Source organism: Durio zibethinus, chromosome 7 (genome assembly GCF_047325235.1).
Source record: "Durio zibethinus cultivar Kanyao isolate XHJ-2024 chromosome 7, ASM4732523v1, whole genome shotgun sequence".
Lineage (NCBI taxonomy): Eukaryota > Viridiplantae > Streptophyta > Magnoliopsida > Malvales > Malvaceae > Durio > Durio zibethinus.
The window spans coordinates 18,521,395-18,541,201 of record NC_143168.1 but is presented as its reverse complement, the minus strand read 5'-3'; the positions used below and the strand labels follow the sequence as shown (position 1 = coordinate 18,541,201).

General features: G+C 30.1%; 2 protein-coding genes across 2 annotated transcripts; both read left to right on the top strand.

Moving 5' to 3' along the window:
• The first annotated feature begins 8,962 nt into the window (after positions 1 to 8,962).
• LOC111276914 (WEB family protein At3g02930, chloroplastic-like) lies at positions 8,963 to 13,398 on the top strand. Its single transcript, XM_022862878.2, has 3 exons — positions 8,963 to 9,533; positions 10,181 to 10,388; positions 10,778 to 13,398. Exons 1-3 carry the CDS (start codon positions 9,517 to 9,519, stop codon positions 13,085 to 13,087), a joined length of 2,535 nt encoding a protein of 844 aa, XP_022718613.2. The 5' UTR covers positions 8,963 to 9,516; the 3' UTR covers positions 13,088 to 13,398.
• A 1,808-nt stretch (positions 13,399 to 15,206) lies between these two features.
• Positions 15,207 to 19,256, top strand: LOC111277741 (uncharacterized). Its single transcript, XM_089763750.1, has 7 exons — positions 15,207 to 15,614; positions 16,185 to 16,286; positions 16,572 to 16,683; positions 17,129 to 17,244; positions 17,329 to 17,514; positions 17,949 to 18,091; positions 18,837 to 19,256. The coding sequence occupies exons 1-7, from the start codon at positions 15,493 to 15,495 to the stop codon at positions 19,016 to 19,018; spliced, it is 963 nt and encodes a 320-aa protein (XP_089619876.1). The 5' UTR covers positions 15,207 to 15,492; the 3' UTR covers positions 19,019 to 19,256.
• The last annotated feature ends 551 nt before the right edge of the window (positions 19,257 to 19,807 follow it).

The window sequence follows — 19,807 nt, the reverse complement described above, 5'->3', positions numbered from 1 at the left end:
CTTGGTCCCCAAGTCTCATATGCTGAGGTAAGATAACCTAATGAAATATTTAATTCTCTCTTTGTTTTTTTAAATGCATATATGCTAAACAAAGTTTCTTTTTAATTTGTTAAAAGGTAATAAGATAGAAAAATAGATGAGATACCAAAAAATTAAAATTTAAAACAAAATGACAGAAAAAGAAATGTCAAAAGAAATCATCACTGTTCAACAGGGTGTATGACTCATGAATTTCATTACCATTTTCACATGCATCAAATTAGTTTTTTTTTTTTTTTTCTTTTGATCTTTATGGGGGATTGACATGCATGGACATCATGTGTTCTATAATCATGCTTATCTTTGAGAAATCACCATGTGACATAGCAATTGAGTAATTAATAAAGCTCTTGATGTGTGAAGTGTGATGTTGAATATTATCTTTTTTTTTTTTTCCGTTTTTTTACATGAGAAGACTAAGATAGTAAGATATGAACAACAACAAAAAAATATATTAATAATAAAAATAATCTAAGCTTTTTTTTTTCTTATCTTTGGCATAACTGCTTTTGTTTTCTTTATTTTTAAAAAAATTAATTTGAAAAGTTTTTTTTTTATCCCAAAATGGTTATCTAACTAATCCACCGCAATTCACATGTATAATATCATTTTTATTCATTTGCATTTAACATTTAGACCAAGGATTAATGCTAATATTCTCAATTACGAATTCAAACTTTTTTTAATAAAAAGAAAATTTTTTTTACCTAGAGCTTATATGGGTTTTTTTTTTTTTTTTTGGTATAAATGATACTTAATTTGGAGATAAGAAAATAATTGCAAATACTAGAATTTAAATTCTAAATTTATTTGATGCCAATTTTTAAGAATAATTGCATAAATTAAATAAGTTAAATTCTGAGTTTAAAGCTTGTATAGTTTTTATTATATCTTTAATTTAGAAAAAAAACTGTACTCACAAAAAAAAAAAGAGGAAAATAAAAACTTTTGAGGGAGAAAATAATGTCGACCTACCAACCATTAGACCAATTGATATCGGGGTATCCAGCACATGGACCATGCATAATGGAAAATTATTATTCATGTCACAGAGGATTATTAATATATCCTAACTAAATTACATTTATTCAAAACTCTTTATTATGCATAATGCAAAAAGTTTTCTAAAATCTTTATCTGTCTGTCACTCATGTGATTTCATGTTTCTAATTATTTAGTATTATACAAGTTTAGTTGAATCATAAAACTTGATTTATTAATTTAAATAGCAAAAAAATGCAGCTAATTTTGAGCTCAAAGTACTCTCACCAAACCATTCATGCAACGGTAGACCTAATTTTGAAACTTAATTTTCTTTTTATTGAAATTTTTAGTTAGACAATTTAATATTCAAATTAGTTAGAACATTTATTTATGATTTATTTGAATAAACAATGAGAGGATCAAACTGTCGTTCTGGCATTGGGTCAAATACTGCTGAAACCAATCAAATTTTGCAAGGACCACAGTTTAAGGTGAAGTGATTGCTAAGGTCAGTCATCAACATTTGTTTTTTTTTCACGAATTTTTCTTTTTGGTCCACTTTGTTTGCATGCAGTTGTAGTTTCAATTACAATAAATCTCCCGCTATATATATTCCGTTTAAAGCATTTGAAAATTCTTATAGTACTTTGGTCTTTTCCTAATTTTATAAATTTGAATCTCAAATTCATTAAAAATCTTTTAAAATCTGATCAAAATTTTTGTCCAAAAATGAATATTATTAATAAAAATACAGCAGAGTTGTTTTCGTACAAACAATAGAAAAGACAATTGAGATAAAAAAAAATCTTTTTAAAGCGGAAAAAAATTTTAGTTTGATTTTTTTTTTTTTTTACCAATGAAAGAATGAATATTATTGGTAAAATACAATTGTTTCTTATAGAGATAATTGAAAATGTCAATTAAGATCATGGGATCTAAAAAAGAAACTATAATCTTCAATATTATCTCCTTAATCCTCAATTTCTAGTTTGATTTAATCCGGCTTTCCAAACTCGCAATTTTGATTTTAATATTATCATTTTCTTTTCCAAAGTTTAGAAACTTTAAAACATCTAAAAAAGTTCCATATATTTTTCTTGTAAATCTAGTATGTTATTTTTTAAAAGTTTTTAATTTATGTTTAGCTTTCTAATCTTTATCTACTTAATTTATTTGAAAGATTTTTTTAGTTAGAACTTACTTGAGGATGATATTAGATGCTTAAATTCTCTCGAGCTCATAATATTCACAAATTTGATTATTTGAATTAATCGCAATTAATTATTATATTGTTTTTATAATGATAGAAAATCGCCCTTATATAATTAAAATCATCAAATCATAGAGAAAATATTTAACCTATACATATATCTCCTAGATAAAAAAAAAAAATTGATTCCTTTATTTCTCAATTTGAAAAAAAAAAAAAAAGTTTGAAAAGATGAAGGTTGTAGTTAAACCTAAGCTATCTTATTCCCTCTTTCTCTCTAGATTGGTAACTTGAAACATGGAGAATTTTTAACTAACAAGGCTAACATCCAACGTACCGTAAGATTTGGGCTAATCAAATAATTATTAAATTTTATCATTTACTTCTTGAAGAAAATATCAACATGTTGCTTTTGGGGGAAAAAAGAGAAGAAAAAGATGAATTGCAATTTGATCTTCATTTAATTTTTCCAATCTCTTTGCAACCCACCACTTAACATAGATGTGGAAAGGTTACTAACTACATGGAATTGTCCCTTGCGATTTCCTTTTGTACTATTTTGTAAGTATTAACAAATTAGCAATACAAAAAATCTAGGATCTATCATTATTTTTTAATTACAATCCGATTAAGGAAAAGTGTTTTCTTTATATAAGATTATGCGTACCATACAAATTATAATTACAATCAATTAATACTCAAAATATATGAAATTGATAATATTTAGAGGTACTTTCATTGTCAACACTTGATTTTTACAACTCCTTAAATTAATCTCTTGGGTATATGTCAATTTGCATGAGTGAGATTTTGATTAGAGAGAAAATGCTTTTTATTTTACAATCTTTTCATTTGTTCTTTCTTTATCCATTATTGAAAACAAATTTCAAATTGAATAGATTGTAAAGGGTTTTTTTTATTTTTTTTTCTTATTTTTTTTCTTATTTTTAAAAAGAGGAGCAGGGTTAGAAGGGGCCACGTCCCCCCTCCCCCAAATTTTACGAGGGGTCTTTTAAATGCATCTCACATGTTTTCTGTCTGCATCTCTTTTTTTTTTCAAAATTTTTATAAGTAAAATTATTTAAATATCCTTCATATAAGTTTTTTGATATTCATCATTTTTGAGAAGTCATAAAATTTTCATAAATGCATTTTTGAAAGTGAAAAAAATAAATTTTTATAAAAAAATTACAAAAATAGAAATTTTGTTAAAATTATTTATAAATTAGTATAGCGAAAATTTATTATTAATAAAAAATTATTTTTACTATTTTGATTTGAGAGGTGTACAAGAAATATCTGTCTTTAAGCTAATTAAGCATTTTAAAATCTTAATAAAAATAATCATTTACATGATTATTGAAAATGCAAGCGAAATCTTCAAGCTATTGGTCAATGGGAGCATAAACAGTTGAGTTAAATTAGAAGTTTGGTCAATGTCCCTAAATATGATGATTATAAGCTTGTAGGACTTTTAATGATGTTTTTTGAGTAAGAAAAGCAGGAAAAAAATCATTATTACCATGTCTTCAGCCTTATATGTATTTAAGAATTAGTGGGAAGGGTGTTAGAAAAATTAGAATTAATTCGAAATTGGAGATTTTCTTGATTAACATTGCATGTTTATAAATAAAGAGACAATATAAGTAATATTATTGAATATTATATAATTTTATCAAAATCTAATATTTTAATTAGAGAAACCCATCATAATAAGTAGATGAAGAGATCGAAGAGTTTAATTTAATTAAAATTATTATAAAATTTTAATAATCGATATAAAAAAATTATTCAAAATGATAAATTTTAAATTTATAAAAAATTATATTTGTTATTTTATCTTTAATTTAATTGGGGTCTCATAAATATTATTCTTTTTCTAAGATGAAAATAGTAAAAGTAATTTTTTTATTAATTTAAAATTTTATGATTTTTTAATAATATATTTTTTATTACACTTATTTACAAATATTTTCAACAAAATTTTCTTTTTTTGTAATTTTAACACTTTTTGAAAATGCATTTCCAAAAATAATATTATAACTTTTCGAAAATATATTTATGAAAGTTATAAAATCTATGAGAAAAGTATTTTAGTAATTTCATTTATAAAAAATTTTGAATAAAAAAATGGGATGTATAAAGAAAAGACATGAGTGTACTTAGAATTTCCCATTTTGCAATATACAATCTCATCAAATTCCTTTTTTATTCCTCTTTCTCAATAAAATTACTATTTGATCCCTTCATACATTCTTTGTCATCGCTAGGGCTGTAAACGAGCCGAGCCGAGCCGAGTAGTGAGAAGCTCGAGCTCGAGCTCGACTCACAACTCGAGGCTCGATACTCGGCTCGAGCTCGATCGAGTTTTATTTTTCAAGCTCGAGCTCGATTCGTGATCGAATTCGAGCTACTCGAGCTCGCTCGATTAAGCTCGATTAATATGTAAAAATAAGCTCGATTTGTATACTCGACAAGAGTTCGATTATTCATGCTCGAACTCGAACTCGAACTCGGATTCGAAATATTTTTTTAATTAAAAAAAATAAAAATATATTTAAATATAAAAGCTCGATTAGGCTCGCGAGCTACTCGAGTCAGATATAAGAATACTCGAATTCGGCTCGATCGATAAGTCGAGCTACTCGAGCTCGAGCTCGACTCGACAATAATCGAACCGAATTCGAGTTTTTTTCGAATCGAACCCGAGTAGCTTGCGAGTACTAATGTATCATTTACACCCCTAGTCATCGCCTCTAAAGATTAGTGTTTTTATATTATATTTATTCATATTTTAAAACTCTTTGCATTCTTTTTATTTATATTTTTAAAATCATTTGTGATAATTACTCTAATGCTCATATTTAATATTATCTAAGCACAAAATGTATACACGAATCATTAAATCAAATGTTGAATTGCTATTTAAATCAAATTTTACTCTAAAAAACCAATTGATATTTGTTTTGTGGCTACGAAAAAATGAAAATTATCATAACTAACACTTGAATTGTTGTATTTCAAGCTTTGAATGATCGGTGGACCCTAATCAACTAAACCTTCAATAATTACCTAAGAAGATGTGACACAATAACATTAACAAATGTTCTTTAAATACACCAAAGATATTATTTTTAGCTTAAACCCACAAAATTAAAGACTAACTGAATTTTCACAAGATAAGAATCTTCACCTATAAATTACCCAAAAGAGATAGCTGTGACTGTGAGATAGTAGTAGCTCAGTCAGCCCTAATGATGAACATGGAAACCAATCAATAATTTCAAAGGGTGGAATTGAGATTTTGCGTTACAGCTTCTTTTAATGTAAAGTCCCACCTACTCTAATCTAATAATAATTTCAATTAATTATGCTCCCAACCATAAGAAAATAGGGAAAAATCAAAAAGTTATGTAGGTAGCTAGTCATCTTCCCCCACCATACAAAAAAGTTGTCACTTTTTCAATGTGCAATGAAACTCAACCTTGTTTAGTAGGCCATGTAAAAAGTGATTATGCTGTTATTATATTTCAACTTAGCTCTAGTGCATGATCTTGGATAAAGTTAGTATTTGGTGATTAATACGGTAGAATATTAAGATTGATAATTACAAGGTCAATTTTGGCGGTAGGTACTCATTTTAATCACGTTCTTAATTTTTGAGTACTTTCGTAATCATGATTAGCATAATTTTAATTTTTTTTTACAAAAAAATCAAAATTTAGGATTTAAATTTTTTTATTTATTAAATCGAACCTTATAAAAATGATTATATAAATCAATTGAATTAAATTTTGATATTAATTTTAAGTACTTTATATTTCTACATTATAAAAACATTGCACAAGTTAAAAGCTAACCAACCTAAGTTCCTTAATTAGCTAAGATTAATTCATATTACCTAATTAATCATACTACCCTTTCTTTTATTAATCTTGAATAATGGTTTGGAATAGCTCTTGGCTCTATCTGCCTCTTTTAATCCATCTAATCTATTGATCAACTAATTTAGTAGTCATTTACCATTAAACTTATAAATTTTGGACCATTTAGCCACTTGAGCTTGGGTTAGACAGTAAAGATGAAATAAAATTTTCATATAAAATTCTTTTTTGCTAAGAAATGTGGATATATAATGTACTTGAACATTTTCTTAAATGATAAATACATATATGCCCCATTTAAATAAAAATACTTAAATTTCCTCGACATATAATATATCTATCAACTACCATGAAAGAGTTGAAATAAAATTTATCAACAACTTAGACAATGGTAAATTATGTCTTTTTTTTTTTGGTCCAACTTTGACTCCTTCCATCTCTCTTTTTTTTTTTTTTTTCATTTTTTAAAATTTCCAACATTATGTACTTTTCCTCTTTTTTTTTTTTAGTACTTAAAAACTCTTATTTTTTCTGTTTCAAATTTATTTCTCATAGCTTTTTTTTTCTTTTTTACTTTCCAACATTAAAAATTATGAAACATCAATTTAATAAAAAAATCATATTTTAAATTCCCTGAAAATAAAAAAAATAAGCAAAATAAAATACAATGATTTCGGCTTCCCTAATCCCTACACACAAAAGAGACAGTGATAATATTTTATGAACTTCATAAAAGAAAAGTTTGCTATTCATAAAGATTTTAATTTTTGAGATTTTCAAACATTATGTTATGTCTTATTGGAGTTGCCATTAAATCAAATCATGATTAGCAATAATTGTTGAATTGACCTTTCCAAGCTACTGAACACACATCATACCCTGTTTTTGTTTTTGTTTTGTTTTTTTTTTGTTCTTCCTGTCTTTATGAAGTGCTAGTGTGCTACTTTTGAAGTGATAATTTGGATATTAATGTTAATAAATCAAATGAAATGACACCATTTCTAATTGCTTTACCTAAAATTTTTAAAATTTAAATAATATAAAAATTTTAAATTAAAATCTAAAATTCTAACAATTGAAATGTCTCTTGTATCATTTCAATTGATCATAATATAAAGAATATTTATATTTTCCGTAATCTAGCCGACAAAGGTTTGATTAGCTTAATGCAAATCAAATTAAGCAAATTAAATTAAAATAGAACCCTTTTTAAATGAAAATGACTAGCTTTCTCCTTCTTACACATGAGGGAAATTTTTTAAGTTATTTTCTTAAGCTTTAAGGGAGTAGCCACAATTCATTTTCATCCCAGAAAAAGCAAAGGAAGCCAAAATTTTTCATCAAGCATGTTTTACCCATTAATGATATGAAAGAAATAATTTTGTATTTACTGGTTTAATAAAAGATTATAAAGAAGTGTTTTATTTCTATATAAAATATTTTTATTAATAAAAAAATCACATCCGATATTGTAATCATATAATAATATTAAATATTATTTTAATTATAACATAATAAATTCTAATATTAAGTTTGATTAAGTAATTATATTAATATTATATAATAATACATTAACAAATGATTTAATTTGGTGGTTCAATTGCACCTTTTTGTTTTGAAAAGCCAACTATGATATAAATATAAATAAAGAGATGGAAGATTGTTTTTTTTTTATTTTTTTTATTATGCAACTTAGATTCCTTTTGTTGAAAAAAAATTAAACTATTTTTAGCAAGCTTAGGACAATTATTTTGTCAAATTATCTTAACTATAATTCCTTTTTAAGGGGCTATTATAACCGTATTCCTTCTTCTTCAACGACTATGATAGCTGTATTATACTTATATTTAATTAAGAAAGATTGGGTGCAATCTGCTTACCAAAAACATTATAACTAAAGAAACAAAGAGATTATTATATAATTTCTTAATTAATTAGCAAACAATAATTTAAGAATAGTTATTATATTTTTTTACTTATGGTAAATACAAGGAACTTTATTTAATCAAATACCATTTTCAACCACATGGACTGTTATAATTACATGCTATTGCATCTTTAAGTACTCAAAATCATAATTTTAATGAAACATGATCTCTTTCTTTTTGTTAAAATGGATATATAAAAAATATTTTTTAAAATTTAAAATTTAATTCAATTAATTTATATCATTATTTTTAAAAACTAACATCAAACAAAATTAAAATTTAAATCATAGTTCTTATAATAGTTTTTTTTCTTAAATTGCAATTGCATTTTTATTAAAATATATTTTTTATGTAAAGATTTTAAGTTATACGATGAGAATTAATTTTTCATTCATAAATTCAATTACATTCATCTCAAAATTTGAATACAAAGCTTAAAAAATTAAATTTTTTTAGCTCAAAATTTAACATTTTAAGAAAAGAGATGGACTCGTAGTACTAAAAAGTTCATACCCTACTTATCAAAATAAAATGCCCAACAAATCAACTCCTTTTCCAAAAAAAAAAAAAGAAAAAAAAAGAGGTAATAGAAGTTCAAAGTAGGGGCATATACTTCATTTTTTGTTTTATGAAACAACATGACCATGACAATGACCCAGTCTCCCCCCAAACTCTCTCCTTATTGAAAAAGTAGAGTAGGCTTTGGCCCTTAGTGTCATATCTGTTTTATATAAAATAAGTATAAAATATCAAAATTATTTTTATAATTTATATTTATAAATTAAATCTGAAATATATTTTTTATTTTTATTAATTTTAATTGATATTTTTTGGTCATATGATACGGTATGGTGAAGTGGTCAAGCCTAGTAGCCTCTGGTAGCTGAAATATTTTCAGGTCTCTCTGAGACTCTGACAAGGCCACAGCTACATCTTTTTTTTTTTTTCCCAATAAATAAGCTACATCTTTGACAGTCCAAAGAAACAACCAAGGGTCATTTCTGTAACTTCCCAACATCCTCTCACGTCTAAAAAGAAACAAGATAAATGAATCAAAAACTCAAAAATACTCTAAAAAAAAAAGACATGACAGTTTCAAGAGATGTGTTGTGTTGTGTTGTGTTGTGTTGTGTTCATTGATGTTGTGGCCACTCTAGAGACAAGAAATACCAACCAAAATAATTTGGTTTGTTAATTTTTTTTCTTCAACTTTTGTTCTTCTTTCTTGTTAAATCTTATAATTGGATTGTAGAAAAACAAGGACAAGAACCATTTCTTCTCTCTCTTTCTCATCTTGATAGCTGAAAAAAAAAAGTTCATCAGTTATAGTTAACATTACAGTTTTCATTCTCTTCTTCCAAATCCAAAAATGTCAGCATTTTAGCAAGCAACAGGTTTCTCCAAGTTCCTCTCTCTTTCCTTGTTAAGAACAACAAACTTCTTCAGCTTTCTGCTTCTTCTCATTATCAGCATGTCTGCTAAATCCAAGTAAGTTGCACCCAATTAATTTCCATTTTTTTCTCTCTTTAATCTCAAAATTTCTTCCTTAATATTTTATTTTAGACTAGATCTGACTTGGGTTTTTTTTTCTTTGTTGGACTGCTTGTTTTTGTTTTTGTTTTTGTATTTTTCTTTTCGTTTGATATTTTTCTTAAATTCTAGGATTACGCTGGATCTGCTTTTTGATGGTTTTTTATGGCTTGTGTTTTTTTTCCCTGTAATTTGACATTTAAACACTCACTCAAGTTCTCACTTTTTTTTAGTCAGTTTTGTTCTTTGATTCTCTTTTTTTTTTTTAAATGCGTTTTACTTATTTTTTTTCTGTATTCATACTCCTGACCCTCTTATATGAATTGTTTCTCCTTAGTTCTTTTGCTTCTGGGGTTGAATATTATCACATGTTTATTCCTTTCAATTTCCAAATGTGTTATTTAAAATGTTTATGATACATGTATCAATTTAATAGACTAATTTGATCTTGCTGAATTATGTAGAAAAAAGTTGCCATATTGGACATAGATCCATCTTTAGTTTGATTTCCACCGTAAATTTTGTTTATACTCTTTGCATTGTGTGTATTAAATAACGGGAATTTGATTTTATGTTCAAAATTTGACACTTTGAACATTTAACAGATCTGGTTTATCTGAAACTCCTAGCAAGGTTTCACCAGCAACACCTAAAGTGGCAAGTAAAGTAAGCAGGGGACTGGCTAAACAAGAACCTGACTCACCCTCTCCCTTGCAGACTACTCGCCATTCAGTTGATCGATCCCCACGATCATCCCTTAACTCGAAGCCTACAATTGATCGGAGATCATCAAAGGTTGCCACGCCGCCTGAAGTAAGTTTTTTAGTCAATGCTGTCAGTTGTTACTGCATTTGATCTTTACACATTTTTGGGTACAAGAAGTAATTTTCTGACTCACAAAAAAATTTTTTTTTGAAGATTAAAAGGAGTTTATTGATGTAGGATTCTGGTTAAGATGATGTTGAATCAAGGGAAGTTTTTACCTGATGCCTTGGGGATAATATGTTGCATTTCAAGTAATTTTTAGAAAAGAAGTTTAATTAACTTTTAGGAGAAATAAAATATTTTCTGAAACATTTTTATCATTTGATGTTTGGAGAGGAAAATTGGTTTTTGGGAAAGAGAATCAAACTTTCATCTATTATTTTAATTGTGAAACTAATGGAATTTCATTTGCATTATTGGTTGGTTTTAATTTTCAGAAACCACAAACACGGGTGAGTAAGGGATCAGAATTGCAGGCTCAATTGCACTTGGTTCAGGAGGATTTAAAGAAAGCAAATGAGCAAATATCATTGATTGAGAAAGAGAAGACACAAGCAATTGATGAACTGAAAGAAGCACAGAAAGCCGCTGAAGAAGCAAATGAAAAGCTTAGAGAGGCTTTGGTTGCACAAAAGCGAGCTGAAGAGAGCTCTGAGATTGAGAAGTTCCGAGCAGTTGAGTTGGAACAGGCTGGGATCGAAGCTGCTCAGAAGAAACATGAAGAATGGCAGAAAGAAATTGAATCTGTGAGGAACCAGCATGCTTTGGATGTGGCTGCTCTTCTCTCTACCACTCAGGAGCTTCAAAGGGTTAAGCAGGAACTAGCCATGACCTATGATGCCAAGAACCAAGCATTGAACCATGCTGATGATGCAACCAAGATTGCTGAAATTCATGCTGAGAAAGTGGAGATTCTTTCAGCTGAATTGGTCCGGTTGAAGTCCTTGCTTGATTCGAAGCTTGAAACAGAGGCCAATGAAAACAATGAAATGGTGTTGAAGCTTAAGGCAGAGATAGAGTCATTGAAACAAGAACTTGAGAAAGGAAAGGCCTATGAGGAGAAGTTGATGGAAAAGGAGGCTTTCATTGAACAACTTAATGTTGATCTAGAAGCTGTGAGAATGGCTGAATCTTATGCACACAATGTAGTAGAGGAATGGAAAAATAGGGTTGAAGAATTAGAAATGCAGATTGAGGAAGCAAAGAAGTTGGAAAGATCTGCATCAGAATCCCTGGACTCAGTCATGAAGCAATTAGAGAGCAACAATGATTCATTGCATGATGCAGAATCCGAAATCGCTGCTCTTAAAGAGAAGGTGGGATTGCTGGAAATGACAATTGCTAGAGAAAGAGTGGATCTTGTGGAATCAGAATGTCGCATTAATATGGCTAAGGAAGAAACTGCAGAAGTGGCAAAATTGGCTGAATCTCTGAAGTCTGAGTTAGAAACAGTGAAGGAAGAAAAGGTCCAAGCTTTAAATAATGAGAAGCTTGCAGCTTCCAGTGTTCAAACTCTTTTAGAAGAGAAAAACAAACTCATTAATGAGTTGGAAAATTCTAGGGACGAGGAAGAGAAGAGCAAGAAAGCAATGGAAAGCTTAGCTTCAGCCTTACATGAAGTTTCTGCAGAAGCTAGGGAGGCTAAGGAGAAGCTGTTATCCAGTGAAATGGAGCATGAAAATTATGAGACCCAGTTAGAGGATCTAAGATTGGTCCTGAAAGCAACAAATGAGAAGTATGAAATCATGCTTGATGATGCAAAAAATGAGATTGATCTTCTTACAAATACCATTGAACAATCCAAGAATGAATGCCAGAATTCCAAAACTGAGTGGGAACAAAAAGAGCTGCATTTAGTAGATTGTGTAAAAAAATCAGAAGAAGAAAACTCTTCTCTGGAAAAAGAAATTAATAGGCTTGTAAATTTGCTGAAACAATCTGAGGAAGAAGTTTCTGCATCTAAGGAGGAAGAAGCTCAGTTGAAGGAGAGCCTAAAGGAAGTTGAATCTGAGGTGATTTATCTTCAGGAAGCTCAAAAGGAGGTGAGGACTGAGAGCATGAAATTGAAGGAGAGTTTGTTGGATAAAGAAACTGAATTGCAGAGTGTCATTCAAGAAAATGAGGAACTCAGAGCCAAGGAAGCTGCTTCTCTTAAGAAAGTTGAGGAGTTGTCTAAATTGTTAGAAGAAGCTACAATCAAAAAGCAAAGTGAGGAAAATGGTGAGCTAACTGACAGTGAGAAGGACTACGATTTGCTGCCTAAGGTGGTTGAATTCTCGGAAGAGAATGGACATGGAAGTGAAGAGAAGCCCAAGTTAGATCTCCCATTGGAACAGCCGGAGGAGCACAAAAAAGAAAATTTGCCAGAGGTAAATGATGGCTCAAAAGATGAGGCTCTTCAAGTAGATGGTGTCAAAGTGGAGAATGTGAATGGAAAAGTGAAGGAAGATGAGGCAAACGGAAAAGAGGATGATTCAGCTGAAGTTGAATTCAAAATGTGGGAAAGCTGCAAAATTGAAAAGAAAGAATTTTCACCAGAAAGAGAACCTGAGCAAGAATCCTTTGAGGAGGAAGTGGAGTCAAAGGTGGAGAGTAGTGAGGGCTTTGATCAGATAAATGGTTCAACAGAAAACGTCGATGATGGTGGAAACTCACCATCAAAGCAGCAGCAACATAAAAAGAAGAAGCCTTTACTCCGTAAATTTGGGAGCCTACTGAAGAAGAAGGGAAGTAGCAACCAAAAGTAGATAATCAAATCAGCCATGGCATGACTTAGCCCTATCAGCAGGCAGGTATATGGGATAATATCTTGCAGCTGAATGTGTTTGCTTCATTTGTTTTGCTTCTAATGTTCTGAATAGGTTTAAAATTGAAGAGGCTTGTATCATGTTTAGTTCCATAATTTTTTTCCTTGTTTAAAATTTTTAATTTGATTCTCCATGTTGGATGGTATCTTGTATTTGATGAAGATTTTTTCTTTTTTGCTTGTTTTTCATATCTAAAGTTCATGAGAAAGCGTGATGACTTAAGTTGTATTTGGTTTTACAAGGAAACTAAATGTTATGCATTCATCATTGCTAAACTTAATTTTACATGTCATGTTTAAATTGAAACCGCTATTTACAGGATCGTGCATGATTATTAGGTTACCTTGATTAGTTTGTGATGTAAACTCAACCATACCTAATATGCTCTCAGTCGTGTTCGGTATAAAAAAAGAAAAAATCCGAGTTGCGGATTGATCTTGCAATGCTGTTAATACAAAGTTGAAAATTTCAGTTTTCTGAGAAAATATCCATTCTCTTTTTGAGTGACCAACAGCTTCAGGAGATAGAAAATGTCTTCCTATTTCGTGTGGAACAAGTAGAATATAGCATCCAGGACTAGATAATGGGAGCTAAGGGTTATTATGACATTAATGAAAGGGTTTTTAATGGTTAACTTTACGTGTGAATCAAACATGAAACCTTCCATTATCCAGGGAAGAATCAGATCAAAACTAGAACAGCAAAACTCTCTTCTCCACTTTATCAGTGTATAGGAACTGCAAGTGGCTGTGGCACCGATGTTTGTTGTTTAAAGGTGTCTAGTAGCTAATCCAATCTAGAGCAATGATTGTTCCATATCCAAATAAGCATGCTTTCTTCATTTAAACAATAGATTGTGGTCATCCGTGAAACAAGGGTGTTGACATCATCATTGTTGATATCTGTAATGTGATATATTCAAAGCTAAGGATAACATAAAATTTGACTCAAATTAACACTTTTAGTGGAATTTTTTAACTTTAATATTAGAATTTAAATAGTGAGATGAAATATATCTCATATGATAAACCCTCGGGATAATGTTAATATTTTATATTTTTACAGAATCCCAAGAAGAAATCATGCACCTCTTTTATGAAAATTACCGCGGTAAAAAGTTGACTTATTAAACAGCTATGTCATGTAGGGAGCAGAATGTAATTTGAACTGTCCAATGGTAATGTAATGGTTTTCTTCTTTTGCCCTTTTCCCATGATTTGCAGTTTCCTCTGACCCTAGCCCACAAAAAGAAAAGCAAAAACATAAATAGAAGGGAGGTTTCAATTCAATCGGTCAAAAGATAGGGGCAGAATGCCATTGAAAGTAGAATTAAGCTAAAATACTTTAGGCAAAAAGCAGGCCAAAGCTTGCACCACTTAATACCAGTTGGTGATACATTGTCAATGATATTTATAATTAATGGATTTAATGCAATTTCCTTCTTCTAAGCAATGTGCTTTGTTTTTAGTTACATGTTGGGATTTCTTTTCAAATGTATTAAGCATCCAAACTCATTCACTTCTTTCCATTCCCCGTCATTCCTTTCTCCTCCACATTCTTTGAATACTAGTCGATGATGAATGCTTACAAAAACTCTTAAATGGCTATTTTTAATTTTCATCTACAACTATACGATTTATAATTATATGATCTGTTAATAAAATATTAAAATTTTAATTTTTGTGATCATAACTCAATCTTTAATAACTTTAAATATCTAAAAAATTCTCAATAAGCCAATGAATACATATTTACAGTAAATTTTTCGATCAAATTTGAGATTAAAATTAAATTTTAATCAGTAAAATTAAAAATTTAATATTCTACCAATGGGCTAAACTTGACATAAAATATATTTTAGTTTCACTCGAGATTGCTCTTTTTAGGAGCACAAAACTTTTCCTTCTGTTTCTGGGGGTACCATTTAACCAACACCAAAACTCTCTCCACGTGCGGGCCTGTCTTGAGCAATGCTGGTTGGTAGACCAAACTGGGCTAACATGTATGCTACAGATCCAAACCGGTCCTTGAAGATTGCTGGCGGTCCATTATGGCCCATACCACACACCTCTCTTCTCACTTCTCTAAACTTCGACAATCTATTCTTTGTTCTTGCTTAGTGGTTTAGGCGTTGAGCAGGTCTGGTCAGTTGGTCACTCCTAACACGGGCACGCAATAGTCAACACGATAGCCACGCTCACAAAACAAAATCAAAATCCCAAAATTTCATATTTTTATTTGAAGAAAAAAAAATAAAAAAAAAATCGATAGCATTTGTCTTCCAATCCCTTCTTCATTTTCAAGTTTTGTGTTTTCCGGTGAAAAAAATCAGAAATTAGTGCACCATGTGGGCGGAGATAATCTACGGACTTATCATTTACCGGTTGTTCCGGCGTTTCTTCTACAACGACGGCGTCTTGGAGGTCGAAACCTCTGATTCTAATGCTATTTTCTCCGTAGCCAATAGGTACTACTACTTTCACAATTTCAACATTTTTTTCTAATTTTTTCTTTTTCTTCTTTTTTTTTTTTTTTTTTTTTTTCATTTTTATAGTTTTCTAATAAAATTGTCCGAAGAAAGAGCGAAGCTTTCTTGATTGCATAAATGTTATATTGTTGAGGTTTGTTTGGTTTCTTGGAAAATTGGAATCTTGGAAAGTGCTTTTTACTGTTCTTTGCAATGAACAAGGGTGTAAATTTAGGCTTAGTATTGTTGTTGCTTTTTTTTTTTTTTTTGGTTTTGAATTGGCTTTTGGGGTTGGAAGTGAAAAGGCAAGAATGCGTTTGAGTGTGTAGAATTAAAACTTAATTTTTATATTTTTTTTAATAATGAAATTCATGATTTTAGTGTTATATGGAGTGGGAACAATTTAAGTTTTTAATATGTGTAACATTCTTACTATTTACTCATTAACTTAAAACAGAATATTTTGGTGAGTCTATCTTTCCATTTAATTTTCCTTTGATTTTCTCAGTGACCATACTCAAATCCCCCACTCCTCTATTAACTGTTTCTTTTGGTGCTCCTTCATTGTAGACTTGAAAAGCTTTATGGTGGAAAGGTGTATGTGGGGCTTCACATTCCGGATGCTGACACTCGTTCTCGACAGAACATCGATATGGTTCTTGTTACTAAAGGGTAACTTATTTCTGCTATGCTAGCTTTTTTTCATTTGCTTAGAGTGTGTTCTGTTATCTATTTGTTTTATTTACATAAAAAAGCTTTAATTGGCTTGTTTAAGTGGTAAACAGTGATGAAAATATGTTGAGAATGAGACTTCTTGTAGTTTAAAGTTCTTTTTCTTATTTTCATCTCCGTTTTATTGCTAGCAAAGATAGGATTATTTAATTACTGGAGTTTTCTTTGATGTTCATTTTGTCTTACCTTTAATTTTACCTCTTGGAATTTAATGCATTTGTGCAGAGAGGCAGCTGTTATTTCTGTCAAGAATCTAGCAGGGTTTGTTTCTATAAATGAGGATGGTAGCTGGACTTGTGAAGGTGGCAGTCACAGGGCAGAGCGTCATCCAGATCCTGTAAGTCCCCACGTTCAAATGTCTGCTTCTTCAGCGGCTCAATATATATTGCTTTTTGCATGTTTCTTATGATGAGTTTGCATGTTTGTTGCCATAAAAGCTTTGCTAGATGGGTTGTATTCGTAGTGTCAATGATGCAGTATTAACTGCATTAATTTACTGATTTCACACTGTTCTCAATGTTCTCAAACATCTTTCTGTTGACATGTACCTCCAGAAATGATAGTAATTTCTTGATGTACTATGGCTGTTGTGAGGGGAAGAGAAAATGTCTAGTTTACAAATTGGCTTTTACCAATTATGAATGTGTACAATCTGTGGTTGAAGCTTAAACATTGCAACGCCTTAGTATGAATGTCTAGAACTTTTCTACTTCCAATAATTAGGAAAAGCATTCTAACTTTAGAGAGCAGTGAAGATGATCATAAAATATCTCTGGTTTCAGGTTGCAGAGGCTAAAAAACAGGCTTCAGTCCTTGAATCATATCTTGAACAAAGGGGACTTGCTTTACCAGAAGGATATTTTTCTTACAAAGTTGTAATTCCCAATCCAAAATCCCAGTATGTTCCGAATAAGTTTATTTCCTTTTTTTACCCTACAAAAATTCCTTGTAGGAGTAAGTACTGAATAATTTTCATTTGCAGTGCCATTTATAACAATTTTCCGTATGAGGTAATCACTTATGATCGATGGGTGCAATTTAAACCAGAAACAAAAAGTATGTTTTCTGGATGGATTAAGGGTGCCTTTCGAGGTGGGAAGAAGGAGATGCAGGAGTCTTTCCATAAGCAACTTAACTTTATCCTCAGCACTGCCCCCATGTGGGACAGGTATGTTACTACATGTGCCAATAACTTTGCTTTTAACTTTGTTCAAATAGGATTATTTTTCTTATGCATATCTGTCATTTTTGGTCAATAATGGTGATAATCTATCTTACCATATGATACTCAGATTTTGTCACATAATTTTACTTAGTTTGCCTGCTTTTCCCTGAATTAATTGCAAGATTCTCCATCTGTTAGACACTTAGTAAATAAAATGATACTAAAAGGAATATCTAGTACAAGAAAATTTGAATTAAGCATTAGGGATTAAGTAGGAATTAAGCTGTCCTTTCATTCTATTCATCCCTCCCATTTTGGAGTCATATACGAAGATAAATTTTTGGTTATACAAGTAACTTCATGATTCTTTTGGAATTATGTTATCATCATAGGCAATTTTAGCTTGATAAAACTTTATTTTTCCATGATTTCTGCAGGCTGGAGCTTAAAAGTAATAAATATGTTCTTGGAGAATTCCTGGAATTCAAAGGGAAGCAAGAGGATACCCTGGCTTTGAGAAATATAAAGAGATCAAAAGTTAGTCGCCTTGTTATTCAAAAGACTAGCATGTTTGGATTAGGTAATGCCCATATTTTTATTGTACTCTGCATTTTTTATAGTCTTCTTTGCTTCTTTTTAAAAAATATTTTTTCCTTTTGGGATTCTAAAATCTTAAAAGTTCTCCCATAAAAGTCATTATAGTGATTCATTGGGTATATATGACAATTGTCATTTCTAGGCATGCATTAGTAGGATTTAAATCAAATTAATTGCTACATTTGGGTATTGAAGCAGTAACAATGTATCCTCATCCAATTCTGAGATAAAACCAGGAAACCAGAAGATTGTGATACTGCAGATGGTCAAATACCTTTAGAATTAATGTTAGAAATGATTATTTACATAACAATTGTTCTTCCTTTACAATGAAAAATCAAATGAATCTGACTTTTGAAATAGTTGATAGATGGAGATATCTTAATTCAAAAGTTCTTAAGCAAAACCTTCTTTCTTTGAGGGTCGTGATATGATAAATTATGATGGTAGAAGTTATAGGTCATACTGCAAGAAAATGGATTTAAGAATTGAGAAGTAGGTGCTTGTCAGAATTGGATTCCAATTTCCAACAATCACTTCACCCCATTCTCTGCTATTTCAAAATAATAGACATTCAAAAACTTATATTTTATGGTGAAATATGGAGTTGCAGAATATAGCAAAAACATTGCAGATAATGTATGTAGACATTATCTACTGGTTTAGATGTATTGTCATATTTCTGTGTAATCTTCTTTTACCTGTATTCAATTTACTTGGTGATGCAGCTCATTCAAAGCTCCAGGTTTTGTACTCTCCTCGAGATTATCGAAGTGAAGGAGCTTCAGCTTCTGAGTGGAAGGAAGTAACCGTAAGATCAAGTACTGAGGTCATATTCCAGCCTCAAAATTCTACCAAAGTCCACAAATTCAAGCTAGCTTCCATCACGACTATGTCACTAAGTGCCTAAGGGATGTATCTCTCAAATGAAGACTATATATTTGTGTGATCATGAATCCGATTTTATTGACGTAACCAATTCTATAAATGCATCAAAATTTTTTTTTCTTGTAAGTTAAATGTATACGTTCTTGTGGGTATTTAATGAGCTAGTTTTACAGGGAACAAATCCTTAAAGAAGTGGATGTGAATAGAACTGTGCTGACTGCTGAGGAAAATATACGTAAAATTTTCTATGCTTGAGCCAATTCTGTTAGATGATACGATTTTCTTTATAACATCTTTATAGGTTGCTAATATTGAAGAAAAGCAGAAAGAATGCTTGCTTTTGAGATACTGAACCTGATTTTCTGTTGCTGGTGATTCCTGCCAGCAACCCTCATGTAACTTAAAATGAAATTCATTTTCTTCCCTGCTTCAGATCGTTGCTTAAACTTTCTGGCTAATGATGCTGCAGCTCGATCGTTATCTCACACCTGAGTGAATTGAGTCAGGCTCAAGTTTGATTCAATCCAAAAATTTGAATCAAATTTGAACCTCGAAACTTGATCATTTTTTTAACGCTCAAAACTCCATGATTATCTCAACATTTGATTAGTAGTGTAATGGAGTCCATATATTATTAGATTTGAGTTTAGAGTTTAGCTTGATTTAAAATTTTGAAATTTCAAGTTTGATTTAAAAACTTGATCGAGATTCAGTTGTAAAAATTGATATTAAATATTAAATTTTTATTATTCTTATAAATACATATAATAAAAAATTAAAAGTTCAATTAAACTTAAATAAATTTGCTCAA

What these genes read in the sequence shown, in the direction of transcription:
- LOC111277741 (XM_089763750.1), top strand. Translation starts at nt 15,493, where the DNA reads ATGTGGGCGGAGATAATCTACGGACTTATCATTTACCGGTTGTTCCGG. An exon ending in ATTTTCTCCGTAGCCAATAG is followed by an intron (nt 15,615 to 16,184) that starts GTACTACTACTT and finishes CCTTCATTGTAG; the next exon opens with ACTTGAAAAGCTTTATGGTG. An exon ending in CAGAGCGTCATCCAGATCCT is followed by an intron (nt 16,684 to 17,128) that starts GTAAGTCCCCAC and finishes CTCTGGTTTCAG; the next exon opens with GTTGCAGAGGCTAAAAAACA.
- LOC111276914 (XM_022862878.2), top strand. An exon ending in AGGTTGCCACGCCGCCTGAA is followed by an intron (nt 10,389 to 10,777) that starts GTAAGTTTTTTA and finishes TTTAATTTTCAG; the next exon opens with AAACCACAAACACGGGTGAG.